Source organism: Seriola aureovittata, chromosome 3 (genome assembly GCF_021018895.1).
Source record: "Seriola aureovittata isolate HTS-2021-v1 ecotype China chromosome 3, ASM2101889v1, whole genome shotgun sequence".
NCBI lineage: Eukaryota > Metazoa > Chordata > Actinopteri > Carangiformes > Carangidae > Seriola > Seriola aureovittata.
The window spans coordinates 5,351,925-5,369,867 of NC_079366.1; the positions used below are offsets into that span (position 1 = coordinate 5,351,925).

At 41.0% G+C, this 17,943-nt stretch overlaps 1 protein-coding gene across 1 annotated transcript; it reads right to left on the reverse strand.

Moving 5' to 3' along the window:
• Window positions 1-1,013: 1,013 nt before the first annotated feature.
• card14 (caspase recruitment domain family, member 14) lies at window positions 1,014-17,661 on the reverse strand. The gene is made up of 20 exons (XM_056368364.1): window positions 16,260-17,661; window positions 15,657-15,794; window positions 15,238-15,563; window positions 13,156-13,314; window positions 12,886-13,005; window positions 12,559-12,684; window positions 10,296-10,445; window positions 10,079-10,201; window positions 9,338-9,438; window positions 8,590-8,645; window positions 8,327-8,387; window positions 7,533-7,749; window positions 7,328-7,454; window positions 5,981-6,221; window positions 5,753-5,816; window positions 5,546-5,666; window positions 5,268-5,432; window positions 4,458-4,576; window positions 2,966-3,081; window positions 1,014-2,117 (listed from the first exon to the last, which is right to left on the reverse strand). The coding sequence occupies exons 1-20, from the start codon at window positions 16,474-16,476 to the stop codon at window positions 1,910-1,912; spliced, it is 2,955 nt and encodes a 984-aa protein (XP_056224339.1). The 5' UTR covers window positions 16,477-17,661; the 3' UTR covers window positions 1,014-1,909.
• Window positions 17,662-17,943: the final 282 nt, after the last annotated feature.

Consider the following 17,943-nt stretch of genomic DNA (forward strand, 5'->3'; position numbering starts at 1 on the left):
CCATATCAAATATAGGCCTACTGATTTATTTCAAAGAGAAATATGCATGTTGGCACAGATTCTTGTTTTAATATATTACTGTTGTGTTGTGGGTCTTGGAGGACTCTGAAAGCTCCTCTTTTTGGGTGTGATGTGGGGCTTGTGATGGTGAAGCAGCTTGTTTCTCTCCGGCCTCTTGTCCTCCGCAGCTTTGATTACAACAGTTGCACTATCTGCAGAACCTCTGTTGGTTTCTGTGTGACCTCTTTGTGGTTCCCTTGGAGTGTTTCAGTTTCAGAGTGCTGTGGTTCTGCTGCAGTGTTTTCTTAATTCCTCTGTAGGAAAAGGGGATTTGGAGGTCTCCTGCTCTGCCTCAAAGACATCCAGTAGCAAGTAGGCACCCAGTTGTTCAGGAAACAACGTATTCTTGCCCTCATCCCATAGATAGATAGATAGATAGATAGATAGATAGATAGATAGATAGATAGATAGATAGATGGGCAGTATAAGTAGTTAGGCAGTTTAAATAATAACATGTTATCTTTTAAATTAACTGAACTGTTCATTTGACACAAATTCCTTACAGCTGTGGGTGCTGCTGTTTTGGGCCAAAGTCATTAACAAGACAACATAAGAAGCTGCTCCCAGCACCTCTAAGAGATGAAAATATGAAGGGGGACTAAAGTACATACTAACCTTCATCATGGTTTTCATTATTATTAAGGAAACAACTATGATTTATGTTTACATAGACACATAGTTTCAACCAAGTCAAATCACTTTAAGTCATTAGTTCTGTTCTGAAACTGTCTGAAAGGAAATCTAGACATTTTACAGTAATTTGACTTAAAATTAATAAAACATGTATTTAAAATTACAACAAAAGATGAGTTGATTCCTCTAAGCTCTCGTACGATGTTTCATACTTAATCAAAACAATGACAATAAAATAAACAAAATGAAAATAGCAATGGAGTAAATACAACATGGTGCTATATGAAAACGATGATCTTCAAACCTGAACATAAACCATCAAATATTTAAATTTTTATTATGTTGACAGTGAGACCCAGCAGAGCCTAACTCCATTACAGAATCTGACAACAAAATTCACAGAAATTCATAGGGATGTTCTGTCAAGTTTCGTACAAGCTGACAGTTAAATCCTAAGACTTAACGTTTATGGATGCATGGCAGCACCATGAAGAAGAAGAAAAGGACAGAGTGACGAATAAAAGCAGAGAGGGAGAGGGAGAAGAGCCCAGTAAAAGAAGAATTTAAGTAACATCCGTCATGAACCAAACAAACAAGATACAGATCTCTCATGATGTAGACCCTCAATCACATGCTCTTGCACTTGAGGATCATTCTAAAATCTTGTGAACCTATTGTTGAAGAACAGAAATGGTGACTGATGTTTTTTCTCCTAACATGAATCCCATCTCATAGTAATGAATCAAAATTAAAAGTCAAATAACAACAAGCTGTAGCATCCCAATGAAACACTGGCAATAAAAGAAAATCCCTCATAGTGGGAAATGATCTACAACATATTGTAGAGATACAGTACATACAGATCATTAACGTATGTTTTATTAGTGTTTGTGTTTGTAGCAAACACTTCAAACCTGGGTTTGTTTTAAACAAAAGCCTCAAAACAGGAGGCAACTAATTACATCGAAAATGTTTTGGGTAAAGTAAATAATGATACAGCTTAATACACTTTTAAAATGCATTTTTATATCATCATGAAGTCCTTCACTCACCCAGTTACTCATAAGTATCATAGATACATACTCATATTTATAAAAATATCTATTGTAAAGTTTGTCTATCATATTCTCAATTCTTTATCATCTTAACAAAATAGCCCTTTGAGAAATGCTTCCTATTATTTTTATATTTTCTGTTTTCTTTTCTACTCTCTCTTTCACCACAAGTCAGGCTCCACCCAGACGATCTTCTTCTGCTCCTCCCAGATAATGGTGCGCAAGCTGTTGAGCAAGGAGGTCTGGTCACACCAGGAGTCTGAAGCGACACTGTGATACAGACACGGCAGCTTGTCCAGCAGCGGCTCCTCACTCTTTGAACATGCCAGCAGTTGCTCCTCTGACTGGCCGTGGCGCTGCAGCTTTGACCTGGAAGTGATGGAGGGATGAAGGAAATAAACAAGATCATTTTCAATCGAAATTGCTATTTTCTGAATAACTGAATTTCACATATCTAAAATTATTCAGTTCCCTAAAACATCAACACTGTCGTCAGGTTTGGATGTCAGTCCCTCAGAGAGTGATAAAACAGGTTTCGCTCTATTATATTATTTGAATTATCAACAATTGGAGGAGAAATCCTCATAGAAGCAGTGATACCAGTTTTCCAGTGACAGCAGAATTAATAGAGCAGAACACATTACAGCCACAAGGGGACATAACTGATTTTTGTTCTTTCCTTCAGTGGAAAATCTGTGTCTTTCTTGTCTTTTGGACAATTTAATGACCATAAAACTGCATGGATAGAATTAAAAAACTAGTTAATCACAAACTGATGACATGTAATAGCGCACACAACAGAGCATTAATGCTATGAAGTAGGGCGTTTAGTGGAAATCATTTTAGTGAATGAAAAAGGAGCTTCTGTCATTTTTAATGTGTTATTCATTTATAATATTCATTCATGAGGTTTATTTACTTCCTGGTTTGCACTATCAGACAAACCCCAAAAATATACAACACGTTGGCAGTGATAGGGCAAAACAAACTTCCATTACAGCATCAAATAAAACAGAGAAGATAGAGGAAACGAGTGACCAAAGAGAGTATCTATTTTGGGACCTCTAACTGGAAAGCTAATGTCAATTTAAGGACAAAATTTATCTGTTGAAACTGTGGCAGATATCAGTGAGGTCAACAGTACACATTCCTGTACGTGATGTCAGACGGGTGCAGCTATCTGTCAGTGTTTGTATGAAGAAGGAAGAACAGTTTACCTCAGTTTACGTGCACTCCTTGCAGTCTGGCTGATAAAGATGATGATGGGAAAGATCGCGGCTCGGTGCAGCCGTCGCACACAGTCCAGGCCCAATGGCAGCACACAGTGAATCCCCTGTAGGATGACGGGGAAGATGAAATATGGGGATAAATCAGCATGACAGTGGGACAGTGTTATGTAGTGAAACATATTTTAATGCAACATCTAGGAAATTTAAAAAAATCTGCATTTAACTTTTTAAAGTATATTTTTTTGGGCCTTTATTGGACAGGATAGTGGAGAGAGACAGGAAATGGGGAGGCAGAGAGAGGGGGAATGACATGCAGTAAAGGCCGTCCGATGCGGGACTCGAACCGGGGCCAACTGCAGCGAGGACTGTAGCCTCTACACATGGGGCGCCTGCTTAGACCACTACGCCACACGACGCCCCTGCATTTAACTTTTTAATTTCATGAAGAACATAGTTGTAAAATGGCAGCAAAATGACAATGTCAAAGGAAACAGAAATAATCTACAAAAATGAGGCTGTAAATTATAGTTTCAGTATAATCGCTGCTTGTCAGGTTGGGGTAAGAAAGAAGTGATGATACTAGCATAACATTATTGAATGTTAGTGAAAATGATGAGAAAATGATAGTTACTATCATTTTCAAATGATAGTTACTATCATTTTCTCTGTACACTGTATAGCCATGGCAGCATCCCTGTAAATCTGTACTTATGCATAGCTTTGCTTTATCATAATATCATAATGATTGTACTTTACATGTTAGCGACAACCCAACAGGTCAAGGCAGACAGCCGCCCACCCTGAATCTGGTTCTGTTAAAAGGGAGTTTTTCTTCTCCACTGTCGCCAAGTCCTTGCTCACTGTGGGAACTGTTGGGTTTCTCGCTATAAAATTCTAAGGTTTTGACCCTCACCTTAAAAAGTGCCTTGAGATAATGTATGTTATGATTTGATGCTATATTAATAAAATTTAATTGAACATTTGCTTATTAGTACTAAACAGAAAGGGCAACTGAAGCTGATGGGAATGTCATTTTTTTTCAGTTATTTGGTCATAAAACAAAATACTGGAAGAATTCAACTTTTAACAGGATGATGGCAGCAGATATCAAATTATTGGATTAGCAAAAGGAATGTTTGTATAAAATGAATGTTGTCTGTTCTTAGTACCATGAATGTCTCTACCAAATTTGATTGTAATCTAACACATTTCGCATAAAACCATGGCACTTAAGAAAAAGCTGGGGTCGCCATAGTAATAGTATAATAAAATGAATCCCCTGGGGACCACGAATGTCCGTATAAAATTTCAATTTCAATTTGTTATGATATTACAATCTGGACCAAAGTGGTGGACCAGCCCACCACCTGACACTGCCATCCCCACTGTGAGCCTAGGGGCACCTTTCCACATTTCCAAGAAAGTCTTGAGTGCTGAAAGTGTCCAAATATAAGCTCTGCTTTTGTGTTCATATTCTGACCTTTTTCATGACTTTCTCGACACTCTGCAGAGTGTAGCAGCAGTTTCTCCCCTGCTCACACTCCTCCAGGATCTCAGACCTCTGTAGCCGGGTTGCGTGTTCACAGGAGCTCAGGACCTCTGTAGCGCAGGAGAGTGAAAACAAGAGAAGGGGTGGAGATAGAAACAGGCACGGACGAGAAGAAGAGAGTAAATGTATATTAGCTGATAAAATAAGGCAATGAAAGAAGAATCATATACGTCTTCATCATCTTCTTTTGAGCTCTACAAGACAATAAAATACTTTTACCTTGTTGCATTCTCTTCAATATTTTATTTGTTGTATTATTATTTTATTGTCTTTTGAATATCCTGTGTTCTGTTTCTTCTAAACATCCTTGTAATTGTCCTTTGTTATTTTGATGATCATGTTTTCCCACAAACGTCATTAAACTTTCATTTTACCGTATCATTGCAGGGAACACGGGCAAGTATTTATTGTCTTTATAGCTTTTTATTACTATTCATTCACAAAGATTATTTCCTTCCTGGTTTATCGCAACAGATAAACCCTAAAATATTTACCACTGTACAGTATGAGATTTACTGTTTACTAAGCCAGCAAAATATACTTCCATTACAGCATGAAATTAGAGGAGGAAATACATCAATAGTCTCACCAATAAAACATGTGATCTGTCAAGTCAAACAGACGTATCTGTCAGCGCAGTAAACTGTGTCCCCCTTCTCTATCTAATCATTTGTTTTCAATGGCATATGCTCCAGCAGGTCAACATACAAAAACACAATATAACAACACAGTATTTCTTACCAGGTTCACAGAGCTGAAAGCCCTGCCACCCTGCCAGCTTCTTGTCCAGAATGCGTCCCAGGACAGTGGGCAGCAGCAGGATGGGTCTGCAGATGGGTGGGTAGTGGGGGGTGACCAGGGTGTAGGGCATGAGGGTTACACAACTTTTGGGTGCAGATGTATCACCTACAGGAGAAAGGATATACACTGTAAGCAAAGTGTAAATCGATAAAGTGTGTATCACACAAATGAACAGATATTGTACTTGTATGCCTGCGTGCTGCTACAGGATCTCATACTTGAGTCTGTGCTCTTGGTCTTTTCATCCTCCACGCTGACCCACAGTGGGTTCCTGCCCTGACGCCCGGTGCTCACAATCCTCACTGCATTCTGTTTATTCTGGGCCACCACTCGCCCAGCCTGGGGAGGGAGAGGAATATTCCAAAGATAGATTAACATAATTTTAGATGGGATCACTGTTTTTGGAGCAATTAGATTATTCTTACCTTGAGAGACTTCTTTGTTTGAAAGCTCATGTCCTCAATTGCTCGAATCAGAAGTCGCTGTGCCCTGTGACGTCAGAAAAGTTTCAGTTTCAAACACTGTGAGCGGTGACTTAATTTTACTTTCAAGTATTCTAATGATTCTGATTCCTTTCCTACGTTGACTAACATTAACCTGAACTTTTCCTCATCCCCACCTGTCTACAGTATTTTCCCCAACAGTGTACTGACCTGTAATAGTTGGGTAAGGTTCCACTCTGGAGGTCCAGTAGCTGACACGGGTGAACTTGGCTGGCGTGCCACGAGTCCTCAGTGCCAGCGGGTCGTGTGTTGGTCACATGCAGGATGTCGTTGCAGGACACAGCCAGGGTCCCGTTGGGGCCGGCAGGCAGAGACATGTTGACACGTACGTAGAAAGAATCTCCTGATGATATCTCACTGCTCTGCAGCTGTTGAAGCAGTGCCTCATAATCTGAGCAACAGACAGAGGACACGTTAACTAAAACCACCACAGTAACATTATGAAGTAATTTTGTAGCTTGTACTGTACATTGTCTACATATGATGTAATCTGTTCAGAATTGTTGGTTGTTGAACCAAGCAGCAGACAAACATTACCATCCCCTTATGGCAACAAATAAAACAAAAAGGCCAAGAAATGTAATGCACACCACCAGTATCTGTTTTCTAAGCTCCTCAGTGCTTGGCAAACACTAATGTTATTTTCCATTGTTCGAAGTTTTAAAACGCTGTATCTTGGGGGTTATTCCTTTAAATAACCAACCGTCAGTCATCAAATCACCAAGTCAAGTCATCAAGTTTGTGCATGTAAAGAAGCTGCATGACTTCATCCTCCATCAATAACTGCTCATGTCTGCGTCTCTTATTTTGTTTTCTTCAGTGTGCTTCATTGATGTATTCAATTTACATAAGAGAAATCACATTTTTATCATCTTTATCAGATTTGAAGCAATTTGAACATCCATCATGTTAGGTCTGCATATATTGGTGATTAATCACCAGGAGACCTTTGGGTGTTTAATCTCAAAGGGCAGCAAACAACACTAACACTAACAACCCAGTTTGTTAGTGGTAACATGATATTTGAGATTAATTTTGTTAACATTTGAAAAATGAATAATAAACTGAATAATATATCAGAGCTGCTGCATTAACATTTGAACTCAACTCAGTTAGTAAGTTAGTAATGGGAACCTTGCAAGAAATCTTTTAGGCAGATTTTCTTTTAGCACATTCCTGCTGGCACACTTAGTTCCCTGGCATGCACACAGGAATCTGGTAGATCAGGCCATGAATGGAACTGACCATTGCGGAAACTAGAATGTGTGACTTGACTAACTGGTCGGCCAGTTGTTTCTAATAGCTTTAGAATGCTTGCTCATGGATGTATTGCTTCAGACTCAAATGTCCCTGGTTGGTTAAAGCTCTACCTATCCCCAACACAACCTACCACAGAATTATCTTTACCATATCTGTGTTTTCCCTTTTGCTCTGTTTTGGTTACTGTGTTGGTTACAAAGAACAAAAGCTGTTTTATGTACATGCTGTGGGACATACCATCTTGCCTGGGGCGCAGGGAGAGGTGGCAGAGGCCTGTAACCTGGCCCAGAGCCCACATAGCTTCCTCTAAAGTGGAATCCTCCAGCACCATCCTCAGAGCCTTCTGGTTCTGCTCATACTTTACCTGCAAAGAAACAGCACGATGAGAAACACCATCACAACAGGCAGAAGAGTAACTGTTTTCACGCACACTTGCACCTACCTCCACTATCTGTGCCCCTGGGCTAATGCCAACAGTATGTGCAGTGCTCCCTTCTGTCACCTGGTGCACAAACACTCCTGTCTTATTTCCCCCCACCACTGCCAGCTGGCTGAGAAGTGCCCCCCCCTGGAAGGAGATGCTAAGAACACGGCCATTGATGCGAATAGCTTTTGGACGGGAACGCATCAGGAAAGGAGGGGCTGAGGTTCTTGACAGGCTGGTGAGAGGTGAGGGAAGATGAGGAAATAAAATACACGGTTCAACAACAATTTTGATTATTGTCAGGATCATAGGAAAGAAAAAAATATTACATCACACTCAACACAGAGAAATGCCTTTCAAGCTATCACACAAAATGAGCAACGTCCAATGCTGTCTGTAACAGGTCGGGCAGTAATACATTCTTAATAGTGATGGCTCAGTACACACACACTGGATTTTCTAAAAACAATGTCTATGAGTTTAAGCTGCTGAAGCTCAACTTAAATTTGAGGATGCTTACATTAGACACATTAGATGAAGTGTATGCGACTGTGGCCTTTTTAGCCACACTGGTGTTGGGGCTTCAGGGATGGCAATGTCATTTGGTTGGAGTTAAATATCTCAGAAAATGTAGTACATCTAACTTAGTATATAGGTGGGTATGTTGTGTTTAAGCCACTAGTGCTGATTACTAATGATTAATCTTAAATACATTTATTACCCTCTTCTTAAATCTATTAAGGAAATGCACTGCCATCTAAATTCTGAAAACTCTTTATTTTTAACAATGTTGGTCCAGTAGACCGCCTCACCCGTTAGAGCTGGAGTCACTAGAAGAGCGTAGCCTGGGTGTCTGCATGTCTTCAATCCCCACTAAACAAAAGAGAGGTTGTTGAATACTTTGGAAAGGGTGTTAAATAATGTGCCAGAGTTAATGTGTGACTTTACAGCCCTGGCAAACGTCCACCATTGAACAATAGATAATGAAAGTCTTGCCAAACAACAAACCACCCCGTTCCACACAGGAAGACAAACACTCACTTCGAAAAAGAAAAGTTATGTTTTCTATATATACCATTAGGCAGGAACACAAAGTCGTCATGTAAAGAATCAGTCTCTGCTGTTTCCGAACTGCAAGAGAAAAAAGACAACAGCTACATGAAAACCAGTGTCAGATTCCTCTCTGTCTGTCTGTGCCTCGAACAAACAAACAAACATGAACACACAAAATAATAGAGCAAAGGTTAGTACTGTAGACTGACTTCAGTTCAATAAAGAACTGTGTGCTAAGTGTGAGATAATTCATGCCATGCTGGAATGTAGACACTGGTTGGGGGGTTGGAATAATGATAGCCTCTTGTCAACACTTTGAATATGGAAGCACAAAAGTTCCTTGAACAGTAACACAAGAACTGAGGAATGTGAGGACCTATTCATAATGTACCCCCACTGAGGGTTAATTTAGCTCATCAACACACTCTGCTTGCAGATTTCTGTGTTCTGCAGTTTACTCATGATCACACTCATTCATGTTTTTCTTGGAATCATGTGACATGTAGTTAAGACCCTCTTATTCCTGTAAATTTATAATCCACCTGAAACTGGATGTTATGTGATGTTACAACAACAGAAAGGAATGCAGAGCTCAATAACACCTTGAAACCATCCTTACTGGTGGTGGTGGGTGGTAATTAAAAGCCAACAGCCTTGTCAAATGCAACTAATAATGTACTACTACTACTAGCATGAACACAAGCACAAGTAATATATAATGTACATAAACATCTACACACACACACACACACACACACACACACACACACCTGCTGTCTGCATGTAGTGCTTCCTCCCTTCTGCGGAGGGAGTCTGAACTGGGCGGCTCTGCATTCCGGGATCGGACGCTACTTGCTGCACCATCTTCACTCTACATACACATGCAAACAAACAAAAAATCACCAAAAAAGCTTTTCAGACAAGAGTCAGATCTGAAAACTGGTATCACTTGTATCTGTACTGAGAGCAGCTGGTTAGATTAGCTTGGCACAAAGACTGGGAACAGGGGTAAACAGCTAGCCAACTTACCAATACCACAAAGGTTCAAAATTTGAATGTTATTTCTAGTTTGTTTTATCCATACGAAATGGACTGAAGAGTGAAAACAAGTTGTGGTCTCATGGTGGGTTTATGTGCTGGATGATTTCTTGGCCACTTTCTTGAATTTTACACACTATGCAGGATACAACCTGTTAATTAGTGAACTTTAAAGCTGTTTGTGGAGGACCTTTAGACAGAGCCATGTGCTCTGTTTTCAAGTCGTTATGCTGACAGGCAGCAGCAAGAACTTAAATAAACCTAAGCGACATAAAAAAAAAATAATGTTTAGATCAGGAAATTTCTGATCAAAGAAAAAGTTATACAAGACTTGATTTGATGGGTTTTGCTAGTATTTGAGCCAACTTGTGGTACTTGAGAATGGGGTGATACTTTCATGTATTCCAAAACTAGTGAGGGTCGATAACCTGCCCATATAAAATCATTGTAACTGATCTCACACATATACACACCTCTAAATTGAAGGTACTCAGTGACATGGGATTAAGTGCATCCATGCGGCAAAGTCTGCGTCTGTTTGAGAATGGAGATTCTTCACAACTGGACCTCGGGCTCTCCCAGCTGACCTCCGTCTCCTTTGACATAAACATAAGGCAGTGTATTAACATCATTATTTGAGTATGTGTTGTATTTACGAGTGCGCTGATATGTGTTTGTGTGAGAAATTACATCAGAGCTCTGCTGTTGCGCTGTGGAGCTGTGTTTGGCTCGCAGGCTGAAGACCCTTTCCTGGAGCTCCATCAGCTGGCACCTCAGGGCATCCTTCTCAGCCAGGGTTTGTGCAATCATGGCCTGCGCCTCGTCTCTGGACAGGTACGCCTACAAGCATGGGAACATTCACGTTTAATTAACACCCAACATATTTTGCACAGACTCAACTGCGCGCACACACACACACACACACACACACACACACACACGCACACTCATCATGTTTCCTTTTCAGCCATATAAACACAGTTACGCCACGTCTATGTCACGTGTAGAAACAGCAACGTCATGACAACCACAATGTCTATACTTATCACGTGCCATCTGTAATTTAAAACGTGGATGTGGTTATGTCTCAGTGAGAGAATGCTTGGATGATGAAGTATTAAATGTATGAATTAGCTTTGCTGCCACCAAGGCATGTGAGTAGGATTTCTGTCTGGCAGCTATCTATCTCTTCACACATTCTTGTGAACGCAACAACTCAGGAACTGATTTCTAATTCCCTCTGTTTGATAGGTACAATTGGTCATACTGGTGTTTTAATACAAAGCCTCGTTTTGATCTGCCCCCATTTACCCTGTTAAAGTTGCAGCATTACGTGTGAATACAAATTCAACACTTCCTGTAACCTTTTCAAATTTAAAGCCCTCTTGCGTTTCAGTCGACAGAACTTTTTTCTTAACAGGGCTTTTATAACAGTGCTGATGAGCTGCACTGAGCGTATTGTCTGACTTCTGGTTGCTGGCTTTTATGATTTTTTGACACCGATGTGTGGTCAGTCAGACTATGGAACAGTCTATAGTGCAAAGAAACTATAAAATCAGAAATGGACTTTCACTGTTACAGCTCCTGCTTTAATAGCCTAGTTATTTTTACATTGAGAGCATATTGTGTCATTGCACCCTGAGATTATTTTCTATTAAATATTGAAGTTTATAAATAAACGCCTGGTCGAGTGGTGCTATAAACGGTTCTGAAAGGTGGATTTAATTCTGCCATGTTAAATTAGGATTTAACCTTTTGTTTTGTTGTGTATGATCTCATCCCCCATGTGTCCACATGAGGAAAGGACAAGGCACATGGTCAAATTGGGAAAGAAATGCACACACCCATATGCACACCCATACACAATCCAGCCCAATACTAGGTTATGTCAAAGTTCCTCCATGAGCCAGTTTTTCTCCCTGTGTTGCCTTCTGTCCTCCCCCCTGGGTTTGTCTCTGTTAGTGTGTATAGGTGCTGTGGGCGTGGCTCCCTCTTCCTGCCTCTGGAGAGTACCCACAGCTGCATTCCATTTTTTCAGCCACAGTACAAGTAGTACTCATCGCCAGATTGTTCTGCAACCAAGTAGTAACAAGCTCTTGGTCTATTTCTTGTGTCAGAAATATTTTATAGAATTATTTCTCCTTGGTGAACTTTTGCTCATGCCTGATTCTCCTGTGTATCTCAGCCCAGCTGCCTGCTTCTTCAACCACTCCCAATTAATCAGCCTTCATCTGCATTCAGATCCCAGTTCCCCTCCCTATCCCGATCCCCTCTCCGACCTCAAGTTCCTGGTTCAGCTCCTCCACGCCACGCCATACGCCCTCCATCGTCCCATTCCATTGTCACTAGACCTTCTTGGCTACTCAACCCTTCCATTGGCTCCCCATGCGCCAGCTCGCCAGCTCCATCCCCACAGCCCCAATTCCCCAAACTGCTTTTAGGTCCAGAATGAAAAGTTAAACGTCACAGGTTTATTCCTAATCTTGTTTACGACAGAGCGAGAGACACAAAGCATGCAAACACCACGGTTGTGTGAATGCAGATCCAGTGCATCATCCATCATGCATGAACCACTAATTATACCCAGGAGCTGTCAAGTAACAGTGCTGTGTTTTCAGTTACTGCATAGCTCCAATGGAGCAGCTAGCAGCTAAGTGACTTGCTTGTGGCAACCTGACACTTGTTATGGATTGCTCATTCCATTTGTCTTGGAGGAAAAGCCTCAGTGATGTTTATAAGGTAAATTGCAAGGCAAGCATACTTCTGCATGAGACAAAGAATTATTTTTCTCTTTGTCAAAGAGACATAAATTACCTCACACCTAGTCACACAACAAGGAGTTACAGACAGTATGAGCCAGTAGAGCTGCTTGATATTTGATAAAATTATATTTCATGTTTACCAAAGGCAGGAAAGTTTGAGTGATAGGAAGGTTCTTAGCTTCTTACAGTACCTTATCTCTCTCTGCCTGCAGCTCTCTCAGCTGATTGTGGATCATGGTAATCTTCTGCTTGTGCATGTTACAGTCCAGGGTTAGCTGCTGCACCTGGAGGCTCAGGCACTCCTTCTGATCCATGAGCTGAACACAAATACAAAAAATGCACCATTGTGGTAAATGGTTTGTTAAGCTACACATGGAAAACTCCTGCTCTCCTAAATAGATTTAGAGTCTTGTACATCATGTGCACTATGTAGCAATGGAATAGTCAATATGGCTCTTTCCATCATAGATGTTTTCCTGAATTTGCATGACACAAGAAAGACACACACACACACTCACCCCTTGTTTCTCACTGAGAAGCTGTTCATTCTCTTCTCTGTAACACCTGAGCTGCTCCGCTAGCTCCACCTGGCTGTCTATAGCCTCAGCCAGGTCCTGGGCCAGGATGTCCTGACGAGCCTGACGAAGACACAGCGGACAACAGATGAGGCACAGAAAAAGGCACAAGAAGTTACTGACTATTCCACTGTGTAAAGACTGAGAATGAAAACGGTCACCATTCTACATAAATAAGCTAATAAGACAGAATGATTAAGTGATTGCTCTCACTGGGTCCAATTTTTCTGCTTTCACCAGCTGGCAGCGCAGTCTCCGGACTTCTTCTTGCAGCTGCGGTGTCTCGGCAAGAGATGCACATCTAAACGAGCGCTGCCTCTGGAGCTCATTCTCCATTTGGGCTTTCTGCAGCTCAGTTTGCAGCTGGTACACCTGTCACAACAGAAGGCAGATATTTATTGATTAATAAATTCATCTTTTTGTCTGTCAATTGCCAAAAAATGGCTTTAAATGCTCATCGCTATTTTACCAGAGCCCAAGGGGATCGCCTCAAATTGTTTGCATTGTTTGGCTCAATCAATTTATAAACTTCAATCCCCCAATCTCAAAAAGTTTTAAATTTACAACTAAATAATGGAACTGAAAAGTTTAAGCATTTTTGCTCCATAAATGACTTATACAGTTATTTTCTTATGATTATACCCTGAATTAGTTAAAGGTCCTGAAAACCCATTTTCTCAATCCGCTTCCTACTACGAGTGATGTGATCTTACATGAACACAGTATTTTTTGCCAAAGTTGAAACAGTTTTGATAATTTCACATGACAGATTTATGTTTTTCTTGTTTTTCCTGAGTGCTGCTCACTGGTTTGAAGAGGGAGGGAGTCCTTTTTAATAGCGTGATGTCATCTATTTACAATCAGAACTGATTGCAGTTGTGGGCTTGTAACTTTATGTTGTGAGTCAAATCTGATGAAACCACACTGACACAGTTCCCTCATTTAACTCCAGACTTTTAGATTAATCATTGTTTTTTTTAGTCATCCGTGTTTACTGTTTAAGAAAAATACTCTTTAAAGGGGCTGTTTTTGGAGGCTACAGCGAGACTCTTTTGGAAAGTCATGAGACATGTGGAGGCTGGCTGGTTAGAAATTTCTTCTAGACTGGTAAACAGCTGTTATTGCTTTACTGGCTATGTTGCAATATCAAAACTTAAAAGTAGCTCCTTTAGGCAACTAATTGTTCCAGTATTTAATGCTTTTACACTATACAATTCAGATACAATGCATCTGAGGTATATAACCAAAGTGTTCGTAGTGCTCATGACTCAAAAAACAAAACAAAACAAAAAAAATCCACTAACATAATTATTATCACATTACCTAGTCACATGATGAAAGAGTACTCAGTTTAGCAGTTGAGGAACTTGTGAAAGACAAGTTAAAGAAAGGAGTACTCCACCAATTTTACACATCAAAGTCTGTTTACAGGTCTCGAGGAACAGTACAGCATATGTGAAAAAAGTTGCATGAAGCCTTTTTTGGCTCCTGAGGAAACTGAGAAATCAGATAAATGTTATCAAGTGATATTACTTGAGTCAGCGTCAGTTGGGCCTGAACACTACAAGTTTGAAAATGGATAAATCTGGAGGTGTGGAGTTAGAAAGAAGTGGGTTTACCAGACCTCTGTAGACTGCTCCTCATATCTGCTGGAGGCTAGCAGATCAAAGCTACATTAGTCGTTACTAGCATATCAGCATCTCTGCTCAAATTGTTGGCGGTCAGCCTACATTGTGGGTAATGTACAGTAGATGGCAGGTTTTGACATGGAAGAAGAATAGGTGGCATGAAAAAGACATCTCTGATATCTCTGGTTCGGCTGCATCAGTTTTCATTCCCTTTTTTAACTGCCCATTCTATGTCCTGCAATGTTATCAGTTGTGCAATGCTAAATCACAAGTGTACTACAGAATGGCCGAAATAGTTGCAACACAAGCTGGGATTTCCTGACTTTTAGCACCCCAAAATTCCCTTGAGCGTCTCATGTTAAACCCTATCTGCCTGGCCTTTTAAACTCCATGCCCCCAGTTTGTAACACAGGCTTTCAGCTCAAAACCTGTCTCCAAGATTACACAAGCGATATCTCAGGCAAAGTGCCCTCAGTGCTACAAAAGACATGATACTGTTTTCACAGGCTGTGTTCAAACTACAATGCTCGGATTTCAGATCTTTAACACTGACCTTCTGAGGACTTTCCCCTGAGATCACGGCTTTGTGTTTCAGGGAGGAGAAACTCAGGCTACGTATTTTTGAGTTTCCTCAGCTAAGTCACAGACTGTAATGGAGATCACTGACCTGCAGGTTGAGGTCATGGAGGCGCTTATTCACAGCGGATTTCTCCTCAATGGCTGCCGTGTAGCGCACATACAAGTCACACTTCTCATCCTTCAGCTTGGTGACTTCACGTTGCAAAGAACACAAATGTCTCCGGATGTGTTCGTTGTCAGCCTGAAGGGATCTCGACTTCTCCTCCTGTTCCATTATCTGCCCAATCTCTGACTCCAGCGAGGCGCAGCGTGCAGTCATTCTGCTAGCCTCACGATGCGCCTCCTGGAGCTCCCTCTGCATCCCTGTTACTGCTCTGACCAGATACTCTGTCAGCTCTGAGTACTTTATCAAGCCTGTGAGGACAGCAGTGCAAGTCAGTCATACAGCAAATAAAAACAAAGAGACAAAGATTCCTCTAAAACATACGAACACTTCAAATCACTGACCACTGAATCTTGAAGGCTCAGTGCTGGGTTTGCGTCCAGTGACTTGGGTGTACAGTGTGGGGTAGTGGATCATCAAGCTCTCCAGCAAAGCTACGGCACCATTCCTCCCCTGAGTCCTCAGTAGATCCAACATGTAGCCTGTAAACAGCAGAGGAGAAAGAAATTCTATCTCTAGCTCCAACCATAAACTTTGAATCAACAGATTTAATCTCAAGCAGTGAAGGTCATGAAGTTATTGATTACTGCTGATTTATTTCAGAAATAAAAGCCCTGTATTGTCAGAGAGAAATAAAGCTAACAATAGTTCTCTAAAACAATCACATCAAAATATGTGATAATTTGTTGGTAAGGCAGGCCAAAATCTGTCAGCTGGCACAACATTGTGGTCTTACTAGTAAATGTAATTAGTGCTGCAGATGTTGCTGTTATTTCCTCTGTCTTTTGGCCATGCTCTCAACAGGAATGTAAACAAATAATGGAGGGTAAACAGAATCTACATGTCATCTACAAACTGAGGTGGACTACATCACTCCATAAACCCATGGACAGGTTTTTAACTTTCTTTAAAATCCAAAGAGCAACAAGTCAAGTCATAAATCTCACTGGTTCTCATGCAACGGTTGGTGAGGTTGTGGCAGCTGACAATCTCGTCTTCATCCATCTCCGTGAGCACCCTGGCCTGCCTCAGGTACGGGATCACGATGCATGGCCGCACCCCTAAGGAGATCCGGTGGCGGTTGTCGTTAATCAGTTCCCACAGTTCCTCCTCGCCCATGTTCTTCAGGTCTGGACCCTCACAGGGAACACACTCCCCTGCCATCCTGACTGTGTGGGGTAGGCTTGAAAGAGTGGTGCTTGTCTGCTGTTGCTGAGACGATAGACACAGCTGGAGCACACAGTAGAACACACCCTAAGCTGCAGAGACACTTGTCACAGACTCATTCCTGGAAGCAGACAGAACAGCAAACATTACCAAGCAGAAAAGCAGAAAAGCAGTATAAAAGGGCCGGCTGCTTTCCACGCCCTGTGGGTGTTTTTGTAAAAGTGTGTTTATGTGTGGGCGTGTACGAAAACCTGTAAGACAGGAGCTCTGTGATGCAGCAGAGGACTCACTCTGTGAGTGCTGGTACACACTGGTGTAAACACAGCTGAAACACAAACTCTCACACACAATCGCATATTGCACACGTGCACAAAGACACATTAAAAACCATTGTTCTAGTGAGCCACACTTCTCTTCCATTCATATTCTTGGTGGTCTTGTAACATTTGTTTGCTTTAAGCAGTGAATTCAATATCTAATCACACCATAAACCTCTGCCTTGCTTTATTAATGAATGAAGCCAGATTTGTTTGTTGAAGGGAGTCATGCTGCAGCCTATGGCGTAAATGAACAAAGCCTGTCATAACAGAAACATTAGAAAACACGCACGTTTGCCTTGATAACACAGTAAAGCAAACATACATACCACACCACTGACGGGAGCAAACACTGAAAGGTGAAGTTCAAAGTCCTCCGGTTAGGAAGGAAATAAGGTTGGGGAGTGGCTGGCATGGACTGTCTCTGCAAGGTCAAATGATTTCTCACACTGTTTGTTAACTTATCACCATCATGTTTGAATTTTTACTGTTAACTGTACTGTAAAGGTTTTATGCAAACAAATGGAAGCTGTAAAGGCAACCTACCGTAAATGGTATAGTGACATAAAGACTTTGGAGGGTGTAGGAAATCTAGGGAACTCATCAGTTACAGGAAAAATGGAAATTTAAAGAAATTATTTGAAATAAAATCTTTTAAGGATGGAAAAAAAATTGTGTAGAGCGTGGGTAATCAAAAGACACAGAAGCTGTGTCAGTCACAGAGCTATCTCCGTATGTCCAATTAATGAAATGGTTTAAAATCATAGGAAGTTTTTGTGATTAAAGTATACTGAGGTGCACTGATATGGCAGTCTTCCTTTGGACGACATTAAGCTCACTGGACCTTGACAAGACAAGACAAATTGCAAAGTTCATATCAACAACAAAATATGATCCTCTCGCCCTCCCATCGCATATACAACACTCAAACGAAGCTGCTGTGGCAATTTTCTGTAATGTGAGCACCACCCGTTAGCAGCACAAAGCTTTCTTATCTCCCTCATATCACTTCATACAGCGAGGGCAACTGAACAGCATTAGGGATTTCCCCACAGAACATTCATGGAAATATACAAGGAAAAGGGAACGGTGATAAAAGTGAAGTGGTGTAGCAACCGAACTTCTATCTCTTCTTCTCTTCTAAAGT

Excerpts from the sequence above, each read along its gene's own strand:
- card14 (XM_056368364.1), bottom strand. The coding sequence starts at position 16,476 with ATGGCAGGGGAGTGTGTTCCCTGTGAGGGTCCAGACCTGAAGAACATG. Across the intron at positions 7,750-8,326 it reads AGTGACTCCAGCTCTAACGG|CCTGTCAAGAACCTCAGCCC; the intron begins GTGAGGCGGTCT and ends ACCTCTCACCAG. Across the intron at positions 7,455-7,532 it reads CAGGGGCACAGATAGTGGAG|GTAAAGTATGAGCAGAACCA; the intron begins GTAGGTGCAAGT and ends GTTTCTTTGCAG.